Raw genomic sequence first — 24,959 nt, 5'->3', positions numbered from 1 at the left:
ATGGAAACACGACAGGCCATACACGCTCACCAGCCAAGTTATTCCCAAGGATAACGTCGATACCCTCAATAGGCAACGAAGGACGCACCCCCACAACAAATTCACCCTTCACCAGCCCACAATCCAACATCAGTTTATGCAATGGAACTGACAGAGTGTTTCAGACTGACAAACCTATTCCCCTAATTAGAACACTATTCCCCGAATCAGTCTCAGCAGAAAAGGGTAACACAGACTCCCAACACAAATGATTCAGAGGCACCTGTGTCTCTCAGGATCTTCACTGGCACAAGGTCTTTACTTCTGAACATAGACACAAAACCTTCCGTAATGAAAGGTAAATAGCCTGCATCAATATGGATTTTCCTATTCTCCTGGGCTTGAGGAATTGAGTCATGAGTGAACTGATGTGGAACAGGTGCAGCTAACGCGGTAGGCTTAGATTTAGCATAAGCACCCTTTGACCTGAGAAGTGGACATTAGTTTTTTCCAATGACCTGAACCTTGACAGTAGTGACACTCCTGCCCAAAGTCAGCTTTACCATGGGAGTCAGGTTCAACCCTAGTTGAATAGAACTCTGCCCGTGAACCAAAGTATCTCGGTGAGCGAAGCCCAAATCTGCCCCCACTCTTTCCGAATACGGGGCTCTGCAAAGACACTTTTGAGTCAACACATACTCGTCCGCCAAAACCGCAGCCTCAACGGCATTCTTTACTTTCTGTTTGTTAACCTTTCTGATCTCCCCATCCCGGATCCGGGTTCGTGAATACAGACTCAAGCTCATTACCATAACGCAACGTTAACTATTCATGAAAATCGCAAATGAAATGAAATAAATATGCTAGCTCTCAAGCTTAGCCTTTTGTTAACAACACTGTCATCTCAGATTTTCAAAATATGCTTCTCAACCATTGCAAAACAAGCATTTGTGTAACAGTATTGATGGCTAACGTAGCATTTAGCATTAGCATTCAGCTGGCAACATTTACACAAAAAAACAGAAAAGCATTCAGAAAAATCATTTACCTTTGAAGAACTTCAGATGTTTTCAATGAGGAGACTCTCAGATAGCAAATGTTCAGTTTTTCCTGAAAGATTATTTGTTTAGGACAAATCGCTCCGTTTTCTGCGTCACGTTTAGCTATGAAAAAACCCCTGTATCCAGGATTGTGTAAATCTATCAGCAAGCTCATTAGCATAACACAACGTTAACTATTTATGAAAATCGCAAATGAAATGAAATAAATATGCTAGCTCTCAAGCTTAGCCTTTTGTAAACAACACTGTCATCTCAGATTTTCAAAATATGCTTCTCAACCATAGGAAAACAATAATTTGTGTAAAAGTAGCTAGCTAGAGTTAGCATTTCGCGTTAGCATTTAGCGTTAGCATTAGCGTTAGCATCCAGCACGCAACATTAACAAAAACATAAAAGCCTTCAAATAAAATCATTTACCTTTGAAGAACTTCTGATGTTTTCAATGAGGATACTCTCAGTTAGATAGCAGATGCTCAGTTTTTCCAAAAAGATTCCTTGTGTATTAGAAATAGCTCCGTTTTATACATCACATTTGGCTACCAAAAAAAATCCATAAATTCAGTCCTCAAAACGCAAACTTTTTTCCAAATTAACTCCATAATATCGACTGAAAACATGGCAAACGTTGTTTAGAATCAATCATCAAGGTGTTTTTCACATATCTCTTTATTGATACATCGTTCTTGGACACATGCTTTCTCCCCTGAATCAAATGGTAAAGTAGAAGCAGCTGGCAATTGCGCACCGAATTCGACGCAGGACACCAGGCGGACACTTGGAAAATGTAGTCTCTTATGGTCAATCTTCCAATGATATGCCTACAAATACGTCACAATGCTGCTAAGACCTTGGGCGAACGACAGAAAGTGTAGGCTCATTCGTTGCGCAATCACAGCCATATAAGGAGAGAATGGAAAACAGAGCTTCAGAAATTCTGCTAATTCCTGGGTGATGCATCATCTTGGTTTCGCCTGTAGAATGAGTTCTGGGGCACTTACAGACAAAATCTTTGCAGATTCTGAAACTTCAGAGTGTTTTCTTTCCAAAACTGTCAAGAATATGCATAGTCGAGCATCTTTTCGTGACAAAATATCGCGCTTAAAACGGGAACGTTTTTTATCCAAAAATGAAATAGCGCCCCTAGAGCTCTAACTGGTTAATGTACGTGGCAATACGATCAGGAATTGTATCCTTAAATTGCTCTAACATAATCAGATCACACAGCCCTTGGAAAGTCACAACTGCAGAGGCGGAACACCAGCGATTAAACTGTAAAGATAATTGTCGCGCAAACTCAACATGAATCTGCTTATCATCCCTTTTTAATGTTCTAAATCGTTGGCGGTAAGCCTCAGGGACCAATTCATAAATCTGTAACACAGCTGTTTTAACTTTATCATAACTGGCACTGTCGTGTACACTAACAGCTGAATATGCTTCCTGCGCTTTACCAGTCAGCACACACTGCAACATTAAAGTGCGGTCAGAATCAGGCCAACTCCTAGCGTCAGCAACCCGCTCAAACAACGAAAATAATGTCTCGGGGTCCCTTTCATTAAACTGAGGCAATAACCGTAAGTTCCCAACAATATCAAATGTCTCTGGGGCACGACCAAAAGAGGAAATACCCCTAGGTAAATCTGGGTCACCTTCCCAAAACAAACTCTCCCCTGAGATCTTTCCTTCCCTAACCAACTCTATACGTTCTTGTTGCAACTTGATTTTAGCACGCTTCATATCTTGTTTAAATGCCAATTCCTTTACATACTTTACACGATCATGCTCTAGCTTCTCACGATCATGCTCTAGCTTCTCACGATAATGCTGCCGATCATGCTCTCTCTTCTCACGATCATGCTCCAGCTGTAACAGAAGCAGTTCTTTCTGCTGTTCAAAAAGAAGACTACTAGGACTAACCAATGGAATGGCCATTGTAACGTTATGGGGAGACGACAGATCCTCAGCAGAGGCTGGCCCAGTGGTAACTTCAAAAATACCACTCTCCATCAGATTGGCCTTCAATATCACCCTAATAGAATTCTTTAAACGTTTATCACTAATCTCAACCTTGTAGTGTTCAGCGACCTTCAACAGCTGTTCTTTAGTACCTAAATCTAACAATTCCTCCGATGGAAAGCGAATGAACTCATCTACATAAGACACCATAGTCACACAAAAAAATTCTCGCTCTTCCCCTCTGCTGAGCACACCAGACTACAACCCGAGAATTGACAATCACCCTGAGCACCACAGAAGAGAGATGAGATACGGAGCTTCCCCAAAACCTACAATAACTCAACCCTAGTCTTCGTGCGGATTTGCGGTGGGAATTTACGCACTGTAGCCCGCTGGCAAGGAAAAACTCCCCAGCATGCTGGCAAATTCCACCAAGCCATGGATGTGCCCCCGAGACAACTGCTCAGTCCACAGACACCACACAAAAATAACAAACATTAACCATGCCCAACATATTCCAAAAAATGAAACATGTCGCTAAGCCTATCAGGGGAAAAAGGCTATAACTCCGGGTAGCAAGTTCCACAACCCTACCCAAATCTCCCGAGGTACACAGCCGATTACGCACCTCAGACTGACATCCCAACAGAAAGTAGAACAAGAGTTTCCAGGCTAGGCAGGGCCTGGAAACTAACCATTATACTCTCTCCAACGCAGCACACAAACCAAACAAAGGCAACCAATACTGGGCCTATCAAACTCAAACACAATATGCAAACCAAACACGTACCTCCACGGTCTCCCAAACCAATAGTTCAAATATCCCGAATGAGCCCCCACTTGTCACGAACCGGCTCAATGCCCGTAACAAAAGGGAGACAACGTGGAGATAAGGAGTAACAAAATATATATTTATTAACTAAAGCAACTAAGGAAAATATACAATGGTGTGTGTAATCAGTAATCAGTAGTGTAAGTGAGTGTTTTGCATGCGTGAATGTGATAATGCAGGGTTTTGAAAGGTGCTAAGGCAAACAACCAAAAACCACCAAGAAACACAACAAAAACTATCAAAGTGTCTGCATGGAGAGAGTCTCCTCCATGAATGGGGAAGTGGTGTATTTATCCTGGTAGACACCGGGCCCAGGTGTTTCCCATGTAGCTGACGACCCACAATTACCACCGGACAATTTACATTGACCTCCCCACCCCCCTCCCTTTTGTGCACTGCTACTACTCACTGGTTGTTTGTTACCTATGCATAGTCACTACGCCCCCACCTTCATGTACAGATTACCTCAACTAGCCTGTGCCCCCGCACACTGACTCGATACCGGTGCCCCCTGTATATAGCCTCCACACTGACTCGGTACCGGTGCCCCCTGTATATAGCCTCGATATTGTTATTCTCATTGTGTTACTTTATATTTTAGTCTACTTGGTAAATGTTCTTGAACTGCGCTGTTGGTTAAGAGCTTGTAATTAAAGCATTTCTCGGTAAAGTCTAAGTTGGTGTCTTGACGGATTTGTAAAAAACGTTTTGTCATAAAACACTATATATATATACAGTGGGGCAAAAAAGTATTTAGTCAGCCACAACAAATTATGGTGGAAAATAAGTATTTGGTCAATAACAAAAGTTTATCTCAATACTTTGTTATATACCCTTTGTTGGCAATGACAGAGGTCAAATTGTTTTATGTAAGTCTTCACAAGGTTTTCACACACTGTTGCTGGTATTTTGGCCCATTCCTCCATGCAGATCTCCTTTAGAGCACTCCATCGTTGCCCGGGCGGTGTGTTTGGGATCATTGTCATGCTGAAAGACCCAGCCACGTTTCATCTTCAATGCCCTTGCTGATGGAAGGAGGTTTTCACTCAAAATCTCACGATACATGGCCCCATTCATTCTTTTCTTTACACGTATCAGTCGTCCTGGTCCCTTTGCAGAAAAACAGCCCCAAAGCATGATGTTTCCACCCCCATGCTTCACAGTAGGTATGGTCTTCTTTGGATGCAACTCAGCATTCTTTGTCCTCCAAACACGACGAGTTTGAGTTTTTGCCAAAAAGTTGTATTTTCGTTTCATCTGGCCATATGACATTCTCCCAATCTTCTGGATCATCCAAATGCTCTCTAGCAAACTTCAGACGGGCCTGGACATGTACTGGCTTAAGCAGGGGGACATGTCTGGCACTGCAGGATTTGAGTCCCTGGCGGCGTAGTGTGTTACTGATGGTAGGCTTTGTTACTTTGGTCCCAGCTCTCTGCAGGTCATTCACTAGGTCCCCCCGTGTGGTTCTGGGATTTTTGCTCACCGTTCTTGGGATCATTTTGACCCCACGGGGTGAGATCTTGCGTGGAGCCCCAGATTGAGGGAGATTATCAGTGGTCTTGTATGTCTTCCATTTCCTAATAATTGCTCCCACAGTTGATTTCTTCAAACCAAGCTGCTTACCTATTGCAGATTCAGTCTTCCCAGCCTGGTGCAGGTCTACAATTTTGTTTCTGGTGTCCTTTGACAGCTCTTTGGTCTTGGCCATAGTGGCGTTTGGAGTGTGACTGTTTAAGGTTGTGGACAGGTGTCTTTTATACTGATAACAAGTTCAAACAGGTGCCATTAATACAGGTAACGAGTGGAGGACAGAGGAGCCTCTTACAGAAGAAGTTACAGGTCTGTGAGAGCCAGAAAACTTGCTTGTTTGTAGGTAACCAAATACTTATTTTCCACCATAATTTGCAAATAAATTCATAAAAAATCCTACAATGTGATTTTCTGGATTTTTTTTCTCATTTTGTCTGTCATAGTTGAAGTGTACCTATGATGATAATTACAGGCCTCTCTCATCTTTTTAAGTGGGAGAACTTGCACAATTGGTGGCTGACTAAATACTTTTTTGCCCCACTGTATGTGTAATGTTCAATTTACTTTAGAATTGTCCCTATATTTTATATCTACATTTTACACAGCCTGCTGTCCTTCCTTTTCTGTGGGGTATCTTCTCTAATAATATACATAGTTTCTAGAAATAACACCCCTCCGCTACCATAACCTTCATGTATGAGCCCCCTCAGATCCCCAATGCAGTTCCCATAACACATGTCACTCCTCCTATTTTCCTTCCATAGTTTGATACATACTAAAACATTCTCAACTCAATTTTAGTCAATTTATAACAGTCCCTCCTCAGGAACAATATACACACTTATGTTCCTCAAAACAAAAATAAATTGACCAACCAAGAAAAAAGAGAAAATAAATTATAATAACTGCATTTTTCAATAAATTACCACTGCTCGTAATGTAACTAAACCCAGGAAAAACGTCCATCCATTTAGTTCTATGCCCATGTTATGTTGGTCCCTTTCTTCTCCATCCTTGGGTGTTATCGCAAAACAGACTATAAACCTTTTATTCAATTAATTATATCAATACAATTTAACATTCAAATTCTAATGACATAATAAAACAAAAGAAACAAAACCTTTAATCTAATATTCTGTCAATTCTGTCAATCTCCCTGCCTCAGGATTAGTTTCCAGAGCTTCCCTAGGCCTAGTAAATTTAAAGTTTTATATCCAAATCATAACTAAAAAGTTGTATAAATTGTCCAATCCAAATTCAGAATAACAGTCCTTAGTGCTTACTTTTAACTCAAATTCAACCTTCTTAATTCAACACACATCATTCCAGCATGTTTATTTCAGGTATAGTTCACAGGTCATCAGACACAGTTAACCCTCACTCTTCAGCCAGTACGGTGCATTCTGACGTCACCTTCCATGATACCTCCCTTATTCTACTGGCGATCTCTCAGACGAGTTTACAAATGATGTGGTTATCAACATAACCCTTGCAGAAACCCACACTCCAATATTCCAATGTTGCAAATTTTGTTGAAACACAAAATGAAATTATCCCAGTACTTATATCATAAACCATTTGGAGTAACTGTCATCCCTTGTTTACACATTTCCCTTCTATATGCAGAATGAACAAAGCACATTTGTGTATTTACCCAAAGACCACAACCCCAGGGAACTGATAAGTTTTCCTATGAACACATGTTAAATAAAAAATAAACATATTTGAGTAACTAGTCAATTTAAGATTACATCCCTTCAACATTTTCCTAAGGAAATAATATAATTTCAAAGTAATTGTACACTTTGAGTAGAGACTGGTGTTTCTTAGTCATTTTATAATTAAATCCCACCTGTTCCAACAATTTCTAGTGAAGTTGATCAGTCCTCACAGGAAATTCTTAGGATTCAGGGCATTTGACACCATTAAAATGTTTCCACTCCCTTTTCTTAAGAAACATTTTAAAACATTTTCAAAAACATTTCCATCTTTCTGTATACCCAGTTTAAAACTGAATTGAAAAGGACCCCTTTCAAAATAAGTCCACTAACGCATATTCATTCCCGGTATATGGTGTGCACCTACTAGTGAACCATAGGTTAAGAACACACAGGAACTAGCCTCACTTAACCGGAACTCCATTTATAGCCTTATCCAGATAGGTTTACTTTTAAAGCGGCAGACTATCACTAACTTCTTTTCCCAATATCACAGTCTCCAAGGACATTTTGACCAGAGAAAATGAAACCCCTTCTTCTGGAAAAGACAGTGTACATTTCGTTAACATTCACAATGTTACCTTTTAATCAGCAAGCCAATAGTATTACTGATATATTGATTTAATTCTATACGCGTCTTAGCAGTTTCAGAGAATGACGGTATAGAATGTCTAACACAATTAAAATCCCCTTTTATTTTTTTTTATTTGATCATGCGATAAAAGTTTTAGCCATGCCACAGAACGCATAGTTTCTTCCTGATCCCAGGTTATCTGTATCTTGCCCTTAGAAATGGAAAACACCAAATATGTTACATGTTTCTTTTCCTCCAACTAATTTTACCAAGGTGGTGATTTTTCATATACGTTTATTTTCACGTCTTTTGACGCTAATAAGAAATCATCCACGTATTTTATCATCACTGAAACTATTGTTTCAATGCAAAATGATACCACGTGGGACTATTAGTAAATCCCATCGGTACTTTACTAGAAGTTAGGTAAAACGTGATCTAGTACCTATTTCATCACATATAAACTGTAATCTCTATGAACCACTTATTGATCGATCAGAGACTATACACTGCTTGGTGAAAATTCCATTCTTACTAACCTCAAAAACGATTAGTTGTTGCTCTTTTGAAAAAGATGCAAACTCCTGTATAGCGGCATTCTCTGCTACCGCACTAAGTTCCAGTGCTACCTTACACTCATTCTTCCCATACCCATTAGCTCCACATCTAAAACAGGGAGCTATTTTCTTATGCTGATATATTCTCTATAGCTCTGCTAACCACTCACACGTCTGCGAGGGCAAGCAGAATCATATCTGTCCCCCATCGTAATGTATTTTCTGATGATAGAATGTTAATTAACATCAAACCGATTGTTCCAATTCATTATTGCCTCCCTTAATCGTTTATTTTATTTATCCTGTTTACCGGGTAATGTTGCCCTACATTATCCAGTTTGCTCTTTCATATTCAAGCCGAATTGGTAGAATTAACGTGCGCTTCTTTCAGCGACTCCATGGATTTATTAAATTTCGCTATCTCTAAATTCCAGGGAGAAACAGTCCGTATGTTTCCATGCTCCTATTTATTTATTTTTCCTAAACACTCCCTTTTAATAACTATTTCCCAAGGTAGGGCTACCCACTTTCCCAGATAATAATTAATTAGTTACAGCACTTAATACCTCCTATTAAAGCCTACTCTATAATGTCTGCAACTGTATTACTGAATACTACAGAAGACTTAATGTCTTATTCTAGTACAGTACCACAAATATCACTGTGCCTTTATCCCATTCACAGATATCATTATTATTTATACTCTGCATAGGGGTTATATTATGTTCTATTCATTTTAACAGTACTTATTACATTAACTTTATTCAGTGTATTAAATCCTATTTAATACATTTTCCCCTTCTAATTCAGCTATTTATAATATCTACACTTTCTTATCTCTTTATTTACTTACTGTATCCTATTTTATTGTTACTTATTGTTTTTATTTCTAATTTATCATTTCTCTACTTTTTCAGACTCACTCTCTATCCTAGTTTCGGAAATCTTACATCTCTGCCTTTGCTTCAAGGTATAATTATCCTACAGGTTTCTGCTGCTACAGAGTGCTGTTTCCTCTATATACTCTAGACTATACCACGTTGCTATTTTTATGTATTTGTTTTCACTATTTATTCTAGACAGCCTAGGTTTATTTTAACCACATAGTATTGTGCTTATCTGTATATTTTATCTCTCACACACTGTTATATACTATGTGCCTTGTTTATTACTTTGTAACAAGTTCTATGCATTCCAGAATAGTTATTAACACATTTATTATGTCGATGTTCTATCTTTTCATAGCTTTTTTCTGTCCAACATCGATCTCCTCCTCTCAGTGAGAGTTAAATGCACTCTCATTCTCAAATTACACTCAGTCAACTGTCACAGAGGGGCTTGCGCATTCCTTTCCCTGACCAGCACACACACACACACACACACACACACACACACACAATTTTTCACAATTCGTTTACTCACACTTGTTCATTCACACACTACGTTTTACCTAAAATGACCTATGATTTCTTAAGCTGGTCTTTATCCTATAGGTTTCTTCACGGCATACAACACTACTGCCTAATCGGGTCAGCCTGTCTTCATACCCTATTCACCCATCCAATGCAGACCTCTGTTGCTGTTATTTATTCATTTTATTCTCAGAGCTGTATTATGGCGTGACCTGCTCATTTAGAGACCCCCGTTCAGACAGATGGAGCGTTGAATCCGCAGGATTTGTTTTGCAGTTTAACTTCGCCAAATCGGGCTGACGTTTTTCTGCACTCTAGCTATTCATCCGAGCAGACCCCCTCTTTATTGGGGCGGTAACCATGAATGCCACCCAAGCAGACCCCTTTCTAATCTTCTTTTTTAAAGGGCGGTATTCGTGGACTTTTCTACCTACTTATTGATTTGTTTCTGACCATATGGGCAGGCAGCAGCAGCCCCACACCAGGCCAGGCAGTTCAGTCAGAGAGAGCAAACAAACACACCAGTCTGGCCCCACACGTGGGTCCGTTCAAATGGTCCGACCAGAGTAAATGCAAGCCCCCTCAGCTAAATACCCGACACCAGCAAGGTCTCCCTGCCTCCATACTTAGTCCTTACAAATGCACCTATACATTTACATTTAACAACCCCCAAAACACAAGCATGCATGCAATTTACTGAATTCAAAAGTTCTTAGCATTACTGGATTTTTAGGAATTTAAAAGAGAGACCTACGTGACGCCTTTTCCTCTGAGACAGAATCTCCTTAACCTCTTACAGCTCCCCCCCCCCCCCCTACTTTGTGCAATATCCGCCTGAAGACACCCAAATATAAAAGCCTGTAGCTCAGGCACAGAACCAAGGATATGCATATTCTTGGTACCATATGAAAGAAAACACTATGAAGTTTGTGTAGAATATAACAAATATAACACAATAGATCTGGTTTAGATAAAACAATGAAAAAAAACATACATTTTTTATTTTTATATCATCATCTTTAAAATGAACAAGAAATAACAAACATTCAGATAGGATGATGGGGACAATTTCAGTGAAAAATATAAGAGGGCAACAGTACTTGTGCAAAGTTTCAGAATGATAACTTCCAAAATGAGTGTGCTACATGCAATTTATCATGAAGTCACCCAGGTGTCCCACACAAGTAGCCCAAATGTACCCAAGTGGCCAAATTGGTGAAGGTATACATTTTGAAACAAATAACTATATACAAAATACCAAACAGTTGAAATTGGAACAGCGGCAAGGCCAGATGGACTGGGGACAGCAAAGAGTCATCATGCCAGGTAGTCCTGACGCATGGTCCTAAGGTTCAGGTCCTCCGAGAGAGAGAAAGAGAGAATTAGAGAGAGCATACTTAAATTCACACAGGACACCGGATAAGACTCCCATTCGGCATCAGTGTCACTGTGAAAGAAAATGTTCAGTTAGAATAGTTTCACATATGAGCCATGTATCAACAGGTATAATAAACAGATATATATAGAGAGTTGAAGGTTGAATATATTATGATATTATTATTACCTGCTAGATCTCCTGTCTCTTTTATATTATGACATTTCAGCTAGATCTACTGTCTCTATTATATTATGACAGACCAGCTAGATCTACTGTCTTTATTATATTACAACAGACCAGCTGTATCTACTGTCTCCATTTCACTTTGGCCATTGATGTGATCCTGCCCTCTCAACAGCCTCAAATAGGCTATTTCATGTGGGTTGGGGTGGGGTGGCAGACACACGCATCTCACATTTCATGACATTACATGTTGTTAGCCAGCCTGCCAGCTTAGTGGAGTCTGCCACTAGGATAGTCAGTGTAGTCAGCTCAGCTATCCCCATTGAGACCGTGTCTGTGCCTCGACCTAGGTTGGTCAAAACTAAACATGGCGGTGTTCGCCTTAGCAATCTCACTAGGATAAAGACCTCCCCCATTCCTGCCATTATTGAAAGAGATCGTGATACCTCACATCTCAAAATAGGGCTACTTAATGTTAGATCCCTCACTTCAAAGGCAGTTATGGTCAATGAACTAATCACTGATCATAATCTTGATGTGATTGGCCTGACTGAAACATGGCTTAAGCCTGATGAATTTATTGTGTTAAATGAGGCCTCACCTCCTGGTTACACTAGTGACCATATCCCCCATGCATCCCGCAAAGGCAGAGGTGTTGCTAACATTTACGATAGCAAATTTCAATTTAAAAACAAAAAATGAAGTTTTCGTCTTTTGAGCTTCTAGTCATGAAATCTATGCAGCCTACTCAATCAATTTTTATAGCTACTGTTTACAGGCCTCCTGGGCCATATACAGCACTCCTCACTGAGTTCCCTGAATTCCTATCAAACCTTGTAGTCATAGCAGATAATATTTTAATTTTGGTGATTTTAATATTCACATGGAAAAGTCCACAGACCCACTCTAAAAGGCTTTCGGAGCCATCATTGACTCAGTGGGTTTTGTCCAACATGTCTCTGGACCAACTCACTGACACAGTCATACTCTGGACCTAGTTTTGTCCCATGGAATAAATGTTGTGGATCTTAATGTTTTTCCTCATAATCCTGGACTATCGGACCACCATTTTATTACGTTTGCAATCGCAACAAATAATCTGCTCAGACCCCAACCAAGGAGCATCAAAAGTTGTGCGATAAATTCTCAGACAAAACAAAGATTCCTTGATGCCCTTACAGACTCCCTCTGCCTACCCAAGGACATCAGAGGACAAAAATCAGTTAACCACCTAACTGAGGAACTCAATTTAACCTTGCGCAATAGCCTAGATGCAGTTGCACCCCTAAAAACTAAAAACATTTGTCATAAGAAACTAGCTCCCTGGTATACAGAAAGTACCAGAGCTCTGAAGCAAGCTTCCAGAAAATTGGAACAGAAATGGCGCCACACCAAACTGGAAGTCTTCTGACTAGCTAGATCATCCTATTTTTCCAACTTAATTGAGGAAAATAAGAACATTCCAAAATGTCATTTTGATACTGTCGCAAAGCTAACTAAGAAGCAGCATTCCCCAAGTGAGGATGGCTTTCACTTCAGCAGTAATAAATTCATGAACTTCTTTGAGGAAAAGATCATGATCATTAGAAAGCAAATTACGGACCCCTCTTTAAATCTGCGTATTCCTCCAAAGCTCAGTTGTACTGAGTCTGCACAACTCTGCTAGGACCTAGGATCAAGAGAGACGCTCAAGTGTTTTAGTACTATATCTCTTGACACAATGATGAAAATAATCTTGGCCTCTAAACTTTCAAGCTGCATACTGGACCCTATTCCAACTAAACTACTGAAGGAGCTGCTTCCTGTGCTTGGCCCTCCTATGTTGAACATAATAAACGTCTCTCTATCCACCGGAAGTGTACCAAACTCACTAAAAGTGGCAGTAATAAAGCCTCTCTTGAAAAAGCCAAGTCTTGACCCCAAAAATATAAAAAACTATCGGCCTATATCGAATCTTCCATTCCTCTCAAAACATTTTGAAAAAGCTGTTGCGCAGCTTGCCTGAAGACAAACAATGTATACGAAATGCTTCAGTCTGGTTTTAGACCCCATCATAGCACTGAGACTGCACTTGTGAAGGTGGTAAATTACCTTTTAATGGCATCAGACCGAGGCTCTGCTTCTGTCCTCGTGCTCCTAGACCTTAGTGCTACTTTTGATACCATCGATCACCACATTCTTTTGGAGAGATTGGAAACCCAAATTGGTCTACATGGACAAGTTCTGGCCTGGTTTATATCTTATCTGTCAGAAAGATATCAGTTTGTGTCTGTGAATGGTTTGTCCTCTGACAAATCAACTGTAAATGTCGGTGTTCCTCAAGGTTCCGTTTTAGGACCACTATTGTTTTCACTATATGTTTTACCTCTTGGGGATGTCATTCGAAAACATAATGTTAACTTTCACTGCTATGCGGATGACACACAGCTGTACATTTCAATGAAACATGGTGAAGCCCCAAAATAGCCCTTGCTAGAAGCCTGTGTTTCAGACATAAGGAAGTGGATTTCTGCAAACGTTCTACATTTAAACTCGGACAAAAAATTGATACTTGTTCTAGGTCCCAAGAAACAAAGAGATCTTCTGTTGAATCTGACAATTAATCTCGATGGTTGTTCAGTACTCTCAAATAAAACTGTGAAGGACCTCGGCGTTACTCTGGACCCTGATCTCTCTTTTGACGAACATATCAAGACTGTTTCAAGGACAGCTTTTTTCCATCTACGTAACTTTGAAAAATCAGAAACTTTCTGTCCAAAAATTATGCAGAAAAATGAATCCATGCTTTTGTTACTTCTAGGTTAGACTACTGCAATGCTCTACTTTCCGGCCACCCGGATAAAGCACTAAATAAACTTCAGTTAGTGCTAAATACGGCTGCTAGAATCCTGACTAGAACCAAAAAAATTGATCATATGAACCCTACAGACGAAGAACCATATATGTGACAATTTTTCCATTTTAAGATAATCAGTTATTTTTATATTATTAATTGTGTGTACCACATTAGGTGTTTTGTGGTTGAGAAATAATTCACCATACCCATATCTTCCAACAACAAATTATATTTTTTTTATTGCCGTTTTAATTTTTAGAATGTGGAAGAACAGTATATCTCCAGTGATGATCTCAGTTTGTGGAAGAACAGTATATGTGACATTTTGCATGACTCTTGTAAGATGTCCTTTTTTAACACCTGATATGATGTTTTAAGTACTTTCAAGTACAGATGCCCTTCATGTAAATAACTTAAATGCAATATGCAGTTAATTCATTTGTATGGAGGTTCATTTAAAGGTGGTCTATCAACTTTAGCAATGATGACTTTTCTTAAAAGTTGAGTCATGAAATCTTAGTCTCATTTAAAATGAAGCCCTCAATGTGAACATACCATAGAACTACCAAAATAGAATACAATTAAATTAATTCAATCAAAACAAGCACAACTTGTAAATATCAAATAGGGATAAATGTGATGTGCCAATATGCATGTCCATTATGCAGGTCCCGAAGGTCAATATTACAAAACGTTCAGAAAACCATTCTCTTTGTGTTTAACACCATGATCAGTAATTAAGTTGTGAATTGCGTTAAACCCATGCTAAAGGCAAGAAATGTCCTTCTGCACTGAGGTGACAGCAGTAAATAAGTATTAACTGCTTAGAGTTAATGCTAAATGTGGTGACAGAGAGACAGTGTATATTGTAATGAATAATAAAAGGGAATCAAGATCAAATGAATACTCACATACTGTATGTGATGACTTATTTGTTTTTAATTCATTCAGATTAAAAAAGGTTCAAATGATCACACAAAATAATTATCAACAGAACACATTGTACATAACATTTTCTACACTAGGAACAACATCTTAAAATTAAATTAATTCAATATATTGTGCTGGTTCAAATCATACACAAATTGATTCACATAGAAAACACCTACGATACATTTAATTTCCTACAATAGGGGTGACATGTCTTCTGAAATGTATACAGATTCAACATACTACAGTATACAGGTTCAGGGGATCATAAACTCACAGAAAAAAACGTTTAATTATGTAGCTTGGTTTAACAACAAATGATTCACTCTGCAGTGATTCATAAAAAGAGTGTGCAGCAGCTGGCAAGTAGTTGAGCATGGTCATCAGATCTTGGTACTTGTTTTTTTTGATGGGCAGAGGACTCTCATATGCTCTAGGGTAGTGGCTTGCAAAATAGGGAGGCTGAGGTGTAGCTCCTTGTTTTGGTTTGGAGATCAGCCACGACTTCCATCCCTCAAATAGACTGTGGCTCTGTTTGGCGTACAGATTCCAAGGATCCTCAACTGAAATTAGAACAGAAACATTTTAAGTTCCTGACATCAATAACAACTTTCACAGTCAAGCATTAGGATATTTTATTGTTAGAACAACATGTTGCGTGTTGATGGGATGTTAGTAAACTATTCTCTGTGCAATACCTGTGACTTTTAACCACCTCACTGAGGTGATCTGTAGTCCAGCTGGTCGCTTGAGGACAGAATCTGGGAGGTGCCTGAAGTCTTCACATTGCATCCTCATCACCTTGAATGGTTTTGCTGGTTGTGCTTCAAGTATCATCTTTGAAACATCATCAGGTGTATGAAGGACTGACACCTTGCGCCTCTTCTCGATGGTGGCAAAAGATCGATCACAAGGAAGAAAAGAATGACCAGAGACCATGAACTTCTGCTCAACTTGGGTAAAGTAACCCATAGAGACGAGCATCGACATCAGATTGAGCATCCACCAGTTGTTATTCTGCCCACAGCATCTGTCAGCATCTGTACAGAGAATACAATATGTTTGTAATTGATATTCATATAGACATTAATTCATATTTTCACTTGCCTGAAGACGGCTGTTGGTTAGCTGGAACACAGACATGAAAGTAACCTTGCACACATTCAATCTCTGGCCTGCTTGCTGTACATGGTATTTGAAGGTTTGTTTCCATCGTTTGTTCTCCTTTGAATCCTCAGGTTTACGTCTCCGTTTCACCTCATGCTGCAATAAAAATTGACAATGATGAATTCAGAATTTAATATACTGTAGCACATTCAGGATATTGCTTGATCAGGACCTCCATCTTTCACACACTCCCAATCTATACACAGAATGAGTTTGTATTGCACCATTGTGTAACACAGCACTTTTAGAGTTAACGTTAATGTACGTATCATTACTGTCAAAGTTAAACTATGCAAGTGTTCAATATAGCTATTATAATAATAGGCGTTTTGTCTTATTTCTAACCTGTTCTAAGCCGGAGAGAATCAACGCTTGTTGTTTCTCGTATGGGACAGTATAGAACCTATTGAACAGATGCAGCTTGCGTTCATCAGTCAACTTTCCACAATCCTTTCTGCACGTCGTGGAACACGCTCTTCCCTGCAGGATACAGTGTAACTAGCTAGCTACTGTAGCCATGTCGAATCATCCGGTGGACGGAGAAAAAGTAGCTAGCTATGTTTCTTCTATAATCTAGCAATAACATTTGTAACGATAATGTATGAGTTAGTAGCCAACGAACTTTAGCTAATATGTAATCGGCCACAATCTGTGTCCAAAAATGCCTATCACCGATTGTAATGAAAACTTGAAATCAGCCCTAATTAATCGGCCATTCCGATTTAATCGGTCGACCTCTAGTCTGCACAGCGCGATATCAACCCTGAGCATATCGGATTGTTTTTCTCCACTACATCACTGTATTCCTGCCGTAAACTCTGGACCATTACACCGGATAATCGCAGCTAGCTAGCTGCTATCGAGTGGCCCAGCCCCGAAGCTAGCCTTGAGCCAGGCCCATCTCCCGGCCTGCTCCTCGAGGCTAACTGGTGCTAGCTTCGGGACAATGGCGTAAGCCACTATAGCCAATCCGGTGCGTCCGGTGCAAAGGTCCAGAGCTTACAGCAGGAATCCGGTGATGTAGTGGCTTCTAGTCATCTTAGTGAAGAGTCTGGGAGGCATCAGCTGTATAGCCGAGTGATCATAGGTATGAAGTCAGAAGTTTACATACACTTAGGTTGGAGTCATTAACTTGTTTTTCAACCACTCCACAAATTTCTTGTTAACAAACTATAGTTTTGGCAAGTCGGTTAGAACATTTACTTTGTGCATGACACAAGTATTTTTCCAACTATTGTTTACAGACATTTTTTCCCTTATTCACTGTTTCACAATTCCAATGGGTCAGAAGTTTTACATACCCTAGAGAAGTTAAAGGCAGTCAACTTAGTGTATGTGGGACGCTACCGTCCCACCTGGCCAACATCCCGTGAAATTGCAGAGCACGAAATTCAAAAATACTAAATTCAAATATTGAACATTCTTGAAAATATGTTATACATCAAAATAAAGCTTAACTTCTTGTTAATCCAGCCAAAGTGTCAGATATCAAAAAGGCTTTACAGCGAAAGCACACAATGCGATTATCTGAGGACAGCGCCCGCATACAAACACATGAAAATCATTTTTCAACCAGGCAGGGGCAACACAAAAGTCAGAAATAGCGATATAATTAATGCCTTACCTTTGAAGATCTTCTTCTGTTGGCGCTCCAAAATGTCCCAGAAGCATCACAAATGGTCCTTTTGTTCGATAATGTCCTTCTTTATGTCACAAAAATGTCAATTTATCTGGCGCGTTTGATTCAGAAATACACCGGTTTCAACTCGCCCAACATGCCTACAAAGTATCTAATAAGTTGCCTGTAAAACTTGGTTCAAACATTTCAAACCACGTTCCTATACCAACCTCAGTTACCCTAAAACGTAAATAATCTATAAAATTTAAGAAGGAATAAACTGTTTCTAATACTGGATAAAAACAACGTGTAGCGCGCTCCTGTTCACGCGCACCAAAACAGTAGAGTCCACCTTGAGTGACACGTACAATGAATAGGACTACTTCTTCATTTCTCTAAAGAAAAACATAGAACAATTTCTAAAGACTGTTGACATCTAGTGGAAGCCATAGGAACTGCAACCAGGTTCCTAATAATAAGGGTGTCCCATAGAAACCCATTGGAAATCCTATGACCTCAATCCCTGGATGAATTTTCTCAGGTTTTCTGGATGTCAAAATCCTGCCCCCTACCCTAGTGAAGTTAAACAGCTTGGAAAATTCCAGAAAATGATGTCATGGCTTTAGAATCTTATGATTGGCTAATTGACATCATTTGAGTCAATTGGAGGTGTACCTGTGGATGTATTTCAAGGCCTACATTCAAACTCAGTGCCTCTTTGCTTGACATCTTGGGAAAATCAAAAGAAATCAGCCAAGACCTCCGAAAAAAAATTGTAGACCTCCACAAGTCTGGTTCATCCTTGGGAGCAAATGTCAAATGCCTGGAGGTACCACATTCTGTACAAACAATTGTACGCAAGTATAAACACCATGGGACCATGCAGCCATCACATGCACATGGGGACAAAGATCTTACTTTTTGGAGAAATGTCCTCTGGTCTGATGAAACTAAAATAGAACTGTTTGGCCATGATGATCGTTATGTTTGGAGGAAAAAGGGGGAGGCTTGCAAGCCGAAGAACACCATCCCAACCGTGAAGCACGGTGGTGGCAGCATCATGTTGTGGGGGTGCTTTTCTGCAGGAGGGACTGGTACACTTCACAAATAGATGGCATCATGAGGTATGGAAATTATGTTGATGTATTGAAGTAACATCTCAAGACATCAGTCAGGAAGTTAAGAATGTGAAATGTCAGAATAATAGTAGAGATAATTATTTATTTCAGCTTTTAATTCTTTCATAACATTCCCAGTGGGTCAGAAGTTTACATACACTCGAATAGTATTTGGTAGCATTGCCTTTACATTTTTTTACTTGGGTCAAACGATTTGGGTAGCCTTCCACAAGCTTCCCACAATAAGTTGAGTGAATTTTTGCCCATTCCTCTTGACAGAGCTGGTGTAACTGAGTCAGGTTTGTAGGCCTCCATGCTCGCACACACTTTTTCAGTTCTGCCCACAAATTCTCTATGGGATTGAGGTAAGGGCTTTGTGATGGCCACTTCAATACCTTAACTCTGTTGTCCTTAAGCCATTTTGCCACAACTTTGGAAGTAGGCTTGGGGTCATTGTCCATTTGGAAGACCCATTTGTGACCAAGCTTTAACTAGGCAAGTCAGTTAAGAACAAATTCTTATTTTCAATGACGACCTAGGAACAGTGGGTTAACTGCCTGTTCAGGTGCAGAACTACAGATTTGTACCTTGTCAGCTCGGGGATATGAACTTGCAACCTTTCGGTTACTAGTCCAACGCTCTGTGTGTGTTTGTGTTTTACAGATGGCAGAGAAAAGCAGAGCACCAGTGTGGGACTATTAAATGGAATTGGCACCAGGGAAAACAAGGTGTCTTATTTGTAAAAAAAAAGATGTAAGCATGTGGTCAGCAACGGCTAAATCTAAAAATACCACTAGCCTGAAGGAATAACCTTAAGAACACCGACCCAAAAGCCCATAAGGAAGCAATGATGAAAAAAGCAAACGCAAATTCTTCACAAGGAAAAAGTGATACAGACACGTCACAGACATCGCAGGCTATATACAATCTTACAACTTTTTAATAAACAAGCAAAATGGCAGGACGAAGACCCAAGGGCCAAGAAGATGGATGTAGCAATTATTGAGATTATTGCCACTGACAACCAGCCATTCGCAATGGTGTCTGACGTTGATTTTCAGTGGCTGATTACTCTTGCTGAACCCCGGTACAGGATCAAAGATAAAAATATTTTCGCATCGAGATACTAGATAAAACACATGAAAGAGTTGTGATGAAAATGAAGAATCTGGTGGCACCAGTCAATGCTCCACACATGGCATTCACAACTGACTGCTGGTCAGGCACTACAGAGTCCCTGATGAGCCTTACTGGACATTTCATTGACAATGTCTGGACAAGAAAGCAGGTTGTGCTGAATGTCAAGACTATGACTGGATCACACACAGGAAACTACATCAGAGAGATGTTTTTGACTATGTTGGAATACTGGGAAATCCACACAGCATGTGTAGTGCTGGTCCTCAGGGACAGTGGGGCAAACATGGTGAAAGGTATGAGACTGGCAGAGCATCTAGACTTCAGCTGCAGTGCGCTCACCCTATAGCTTGTAATCAATGATGGCCTATCCAGTCAGAGCTGTGCTAGACATTATTGCCATGTTGAAGAGCTGTGCAACTCACTTTGACCACTCTGTACTGGCCAAACAGAGGCTGAGGGCCATTCAGGAAGAGCTTGGCCTCCCCAAACACAGCATCATCCAAGCAGTTCAAACTCGCTGGAACTCAACACTACACATGTTGCAGAGGATGTTTGAACAGAGGCATGCACTGAATGTGTATGCAGGTGAATACGGACACATCAGCAGTTTGTCTGCTGCACAGTTGGACATTGTCTCTAACCTAATTGAGACTCTGGCACCTATGGAGGAGGTGACACTGGAGATGAGCCACTACAACTCTACAGCAGCATGCACAATCTCCAGTGTGTCGGTGCTGAAGCTGATGCTACAGCAGGAGGGTTCTTCTACTCAAGGCATCAAAACTTTATGGAAGACTGTTAAGGGATTTTTTATCAATAATTACTAATTATGTATACATTTCAATCAGGACTGACTAATCAGAATAGTATTATGTTACTGTATAGATGTATGAATTTTCTTTTAATCCTAGTACTGAATATAATGTGTGTAATTATAATCAAGAATTAGAACATTGACTGTCTGTTCCTTGGTAGAAATGAATGAAGTTATCGTCAGACTGGCTAGAATGCTTATCTACACAGGAAGACCTTTGCTCGGTCATAAATTATCTAAATTGGTGGGAGACTATGTGGGAAGGCTTGAGAACTATACTGCCATTGTACTGGAGTGGAGAAGAGACGGGACAGTTCGAAAACTAATGATGTCATTTTCAGTTTATAACCTGTGGTAAATTGTATCGTGTTCAGTACTCTCGAGAATAAACACTACTGATTGATTTTGAGACTGGTCTCTGTCCATTTTATGCAAATAAGGGTCTTACAAATTCTTATGAGTGGGCAGAGTGTTTGATTTGATTTTATTAGGATCTCTTTTAGTCCCCATTTGGACTAATCTTCCAAGAGTCATTAACATTAAAATACAATTTATAATACAAACACACTTTCACAAACATACATACATACATAATACACTAGCATAATGACCCAATAAATACTCAATCTAATAATATTTTTTTGTAAAAAAAAAATATATATTCTTCATCTACTATAGTCCCACAACATTTCTATATACTATATTTAAATTGTTTTTAAATAATATGTAAACTTATATATTGAAAGGTTTCTAGTTTGCTCAGTTAATTTATTCAATTTCTTTATTGCTCTAAATCGAAATGTTATTTTGCCCATTTCTTTTTTCTGTCTGGATAACGCATAGATGGTGGACAATCTATTCCTAGTATTTCCAGAATGTCTGTCTCTTACCAACTGAATACCATTGTGAATAGAACTTGGCCATTTTAAATGATGTATATTATAAAATAAGATAAGCATGTTTTTTTCAATTATCTTGTCGATTGATGACCAACCAAGAACACTGCGCATGACTGCAACAGAAGAACCATATCTCCGCCTTAAAACAATCCTTGCTGCTTTATTCTGTGCATTCTGCAGCCTCCTAACTTCACTAGATGATGCATTTCCCCAGACCACCAAACAATAGTTTAATTGAATTGGTTAAATGAAACAAATTAATTTAATTCCTGTAACAAAGACCATGTTGGACAGTCTGACAAGCAGGTTCTCCAAGGCCGAGGAGACAAAGTGCCTGGTGCTGGAACTGTCCTGGATCCACTTTACAAGAGCTATGCCTTCAGCTCAGGGACAGCACTAGAGAAAGCAAAAGAGTGGCTGAAGGAGGAGTCTGTCCTACTAAGGAAACCAAATCCCAGAGCCACAGCAGATGGGACGAGTGAAGAGGAGGACCCAGATCCTGGTTCAAAAAGGCAAAGAGTCCAGGTAGATCAGCCACTCAGTCTGGTGGACAGCCTCTACGCTAGAATCCTTGGAAGCCAAGAGGGGAGGGCTGAAGTCCAGGGAATTTTTTAAATTGAGTTTGAGCGTTACCTCACAGAAACTGTCATTGACAGAAAGAGCGGCTTGCCTTTTGGAGTGGTGGAAGCAGAATGAGGACAGACTTCAATCATTCGCTCCACTGGCAAAGACGTTTCTCTGTCCCCCACCTTCTTCGGTCCCAAGCGAGAGAGTGTTCAGTGAGGGGTGGTCATTTATGATAAGCGGAGGAGCTGACTGACAGGGGAGCATGCAGACAAGCTCTGCTTTCTGCACTACAACCTAAAACTTCTGAACTGGGAATATTGAATACCCATGAAAGCTGGTGGTTCCTTTTAACATATGTTCCCATGTTATTTGAGACTAAATTGATTTTATTTATGGATTATATTAAGTTAAAATAAAAGTGTTCATTGTTCATTCAGTATTGTTGCAATTGTCATTATTACAAAAATGTCTGTGTATATATATAAAAACAATTTAAAAAATCGTCCGATTAACCGGTATCGGCTTTTTTTGGTCCTCCAATAATCGGTATTGGCGTTGAAAAATCATAATCGGTCGACCTCTAGTAGAAACAATAACAAAGCGTACTCCCCGCTCGTTTCGGTAAAAAGCTGAGTGTTGGGGCTGGAGAAATGCAACCATCCATGACATCAACATTAACCATGTTTTGAGGATATACAGTGTTTGTTTATATTTACTGACAAACATTGGAGTAAAACAAAACGCTGATTGCTCCTTAAAGATAACATGTTGGGACAATCTAATAGGAGATATTGAGGACTACAGTATTTCAGGCATTGTCAATGGATGCGTTTGATCAATCGTTAACGTTTTGTTGATGGTCCACTCTTGATGTTCTACATGTTACAGTGTAGCTTCAGCCATTCTGTCACGCCCTGGCCATAGAGGCTTTTTATTCTCTATTTTGGTTAGGCCAGGGTGTGACTAGGGTGGGCATATTATTTCATTTTTTCTATGTTTTGTATTTCTATGTCTTGGCCTAGTATGGTTCTCAATCAGGGACAGCTGTCTATCGTTGTCTCTGATTGAGAACCATACATAGGTACCCTTTTCCCCCACCTGTTTTGTGGGAAGTTAATTTTGACTTTGATCAGGGCACATAGCCCAAAGCTTCACGGTTTGGTTTTGTTCTTTGTTTTGTCGGTGTCATTTTTAAATAAAGAAAATGTACGCTTACCATGCTGCACCTTGGTCCAGTCCTTCAGCCAGCCGTGACAGAACTTCCCACCACCAACGGACCAAGCAGCATGGTAAGGTGGACACCTGGACATGGGAGGACGTTCTGGATGACAAGGGAGTCTACTCATGGGAGGAGATCCTGGCGGGAAGGGATCGCCTTCCATGGGAACAGGTGGAGGCAGCTAGGAGAGCAGAGGCAGCCGGAGAGAGGAACCAGCGAACACGGCTGGCAAGGAAGCCCGAGAGGCAGCCCCCCCAATTTTTTTAGGGAGAGGCCACGGGGAGTGTGGCAGAGTAAGGAAGCAGACTTGAGCCAACTCCCCATACTTACCGTGGCGAGCATGGGACTGGTCAGGCCCCGTGCTATGGGGTGATGGGCACGGTACCGAGGCGGAGTATTCACAGGCCGGTATGCTCGGTGCCAGCGTCCCGCATTTGCCGGAGGGAAGCTTGCATCCAGCCAGAATGGCTTCTTTTACTGTAACATCCTCTCACTGAAACGTCTTTCTCTTCTTCTTTCACGGTAACAGCCTCACCCTCTACTTGTTTTTGTATTGTAACATCCTTCTCTTCCTCCTCCTCTTCTTTTACTGTAACATCCTCCTCCTCTTTCACTTTGAACGTATCTTCCTCTTCTTTCAATGAAACGTCTTTCTCTTCATCTTTCACAGGAACAGCCCCACCCTCTGCTTGTTTTTCTATTGTAACATCCTTTTCTTCCTTCTCCTCTTTGACGAGAGCTTCTTTCTCCGTCCAGCAGACCTCCTCTTCTTTATCAGGAGGAGAGTAGCTTAGTGAACTCATGGTCGGGGATGTTAGCTAGCTAGCATTAGCGACTAGCTTAGTCCTAAACTAGCTGACAAACAACGTAAATCTATATTTAAATGGACCAACAATTACATACGACAGAAGTGTGTTTAATACACAGCGACTAAAAGACGCACATCGCCATCTGCTGACTGGAGTGGGCAACGCAGTTGAGGAACCAAAATGTTAATTTTTCATTTATTTCATAAAAGTTTAATATTATATTAAGTCGTTCAAAGAGAAGCATGTGTTGATTGTTTTAAATTCTCACTCATTAAAAAACGAATCAAACTTTACACATATTTGCATTGAACCATACTTCTGACATGGATCATTTTGACCCCAGAGGCATATCTTTGATCATAGCCAAAATGTGGTTTATTCAGTTCTTCCAATTTTTCACGACTTTGTCAATAAACTTGTTCTTAATAAATATAAATCATGGTTTAGTGTTTCTGTATCAATATGGACTTTTAACAAATTCAACTCCTTTGGAGTCATATTGACTGTTTATTTCATATCAAAATCACATTTTATTGGTCACTTACACGTGTTTAGCAGATGTTATTGCGGGTGTAGTGAAATGCTTGTGTTTCTAGCTCCGACAGTGCAGTAATATCTAACAAGTTATATCTAACTATTTCACAACATATAACCAATAC

General features: G+C 40.0%; 1 protein-coding gene and 2 long non-coding RNA genes across 5 annotated transcripts in view; 1 reads left to right on the top strand and 2 right to left on the bottom strand.

Moving 5' to 3' along the window:
• LOC149982494 (uncharacterized) overlaps window positions 1-2,309 on the bottom strand; it is a 493,843-nt gene extending 491,534 nt beyond the window's left edge. The window contains exons 1-2 of the long non-coding RNA XR_016497150.1: window positions 1,458-2,309; window positions 1,028-1,089 (exon numbers count right to left, since the gene is read on the bottom strand). This is a non-coding gene — a long non-coding RNA (uncharacterized LOC149982494). The remainder of the gene's footprint in view (window positions 1-1,027; window positions 1,090-1,457) is intronic.
• Window positions 1-24,736, top strand: part of LOC118965350 (uncharacterized) — a 38,094-nt gene extending 13,358 nt beyond the window's left edge. Inside the window, exon 2 of one of the 3 annotated variants that reach the window (XR_016497146.1) lies at window positions 23,474-24,736. Coding sequence is in view for 2 of the 3 variants with exons in the window: in XM_090240571.1 (XP_090096697.1) it covers window positions 23,509-23,864 (356 nt within the window). In the remaining variant the exon portion in view is untranslated. Of the gene's footprint in view, window positions 1-19,515; window positions 21,216-23,473 lie in introns of those variants that run through there. The other 2 variants (XM_090240571.1, XM_090240572.1) reach the window with 2 other exon arrangements.
• Window positions 14,941-16,513, bottom strand: LOC149982493 (uncharacterized). The gene is made up of 2 exons (XR_016497149.1): window positions 15,648-16,513; window positions 14,941-15,512 (listed from the first exon to the last, which is right to left on the bottom strand). It is a non-coding gene; the product is annotated as an uncharacterized LOC149982493 (long non-coding RNA).
• Window positions 24,737-24,959: the final 223 nt, after the last annotated feature.

Source organism: Oncorhynchus mykiss, chromosome 7 (genome assembly GCF_057628025.1).
Source record: "Oncorhynchus mykiss isolate SJ-2025 chromosome 7, ASM5762802v1, whole genome shotgun sequence".
NCBI lineage: Eukaryota > Metazoa > Chordata > Actinopteri > Salmoniformes > Salmonidae > Oncorhynchus > Oncorhynchus mykiss.
The sequence above is the reverse complement of the archived record's forward strand: the minus strand, read 5'-3'. Positions and strand labels throughout refer to the sequence as shown.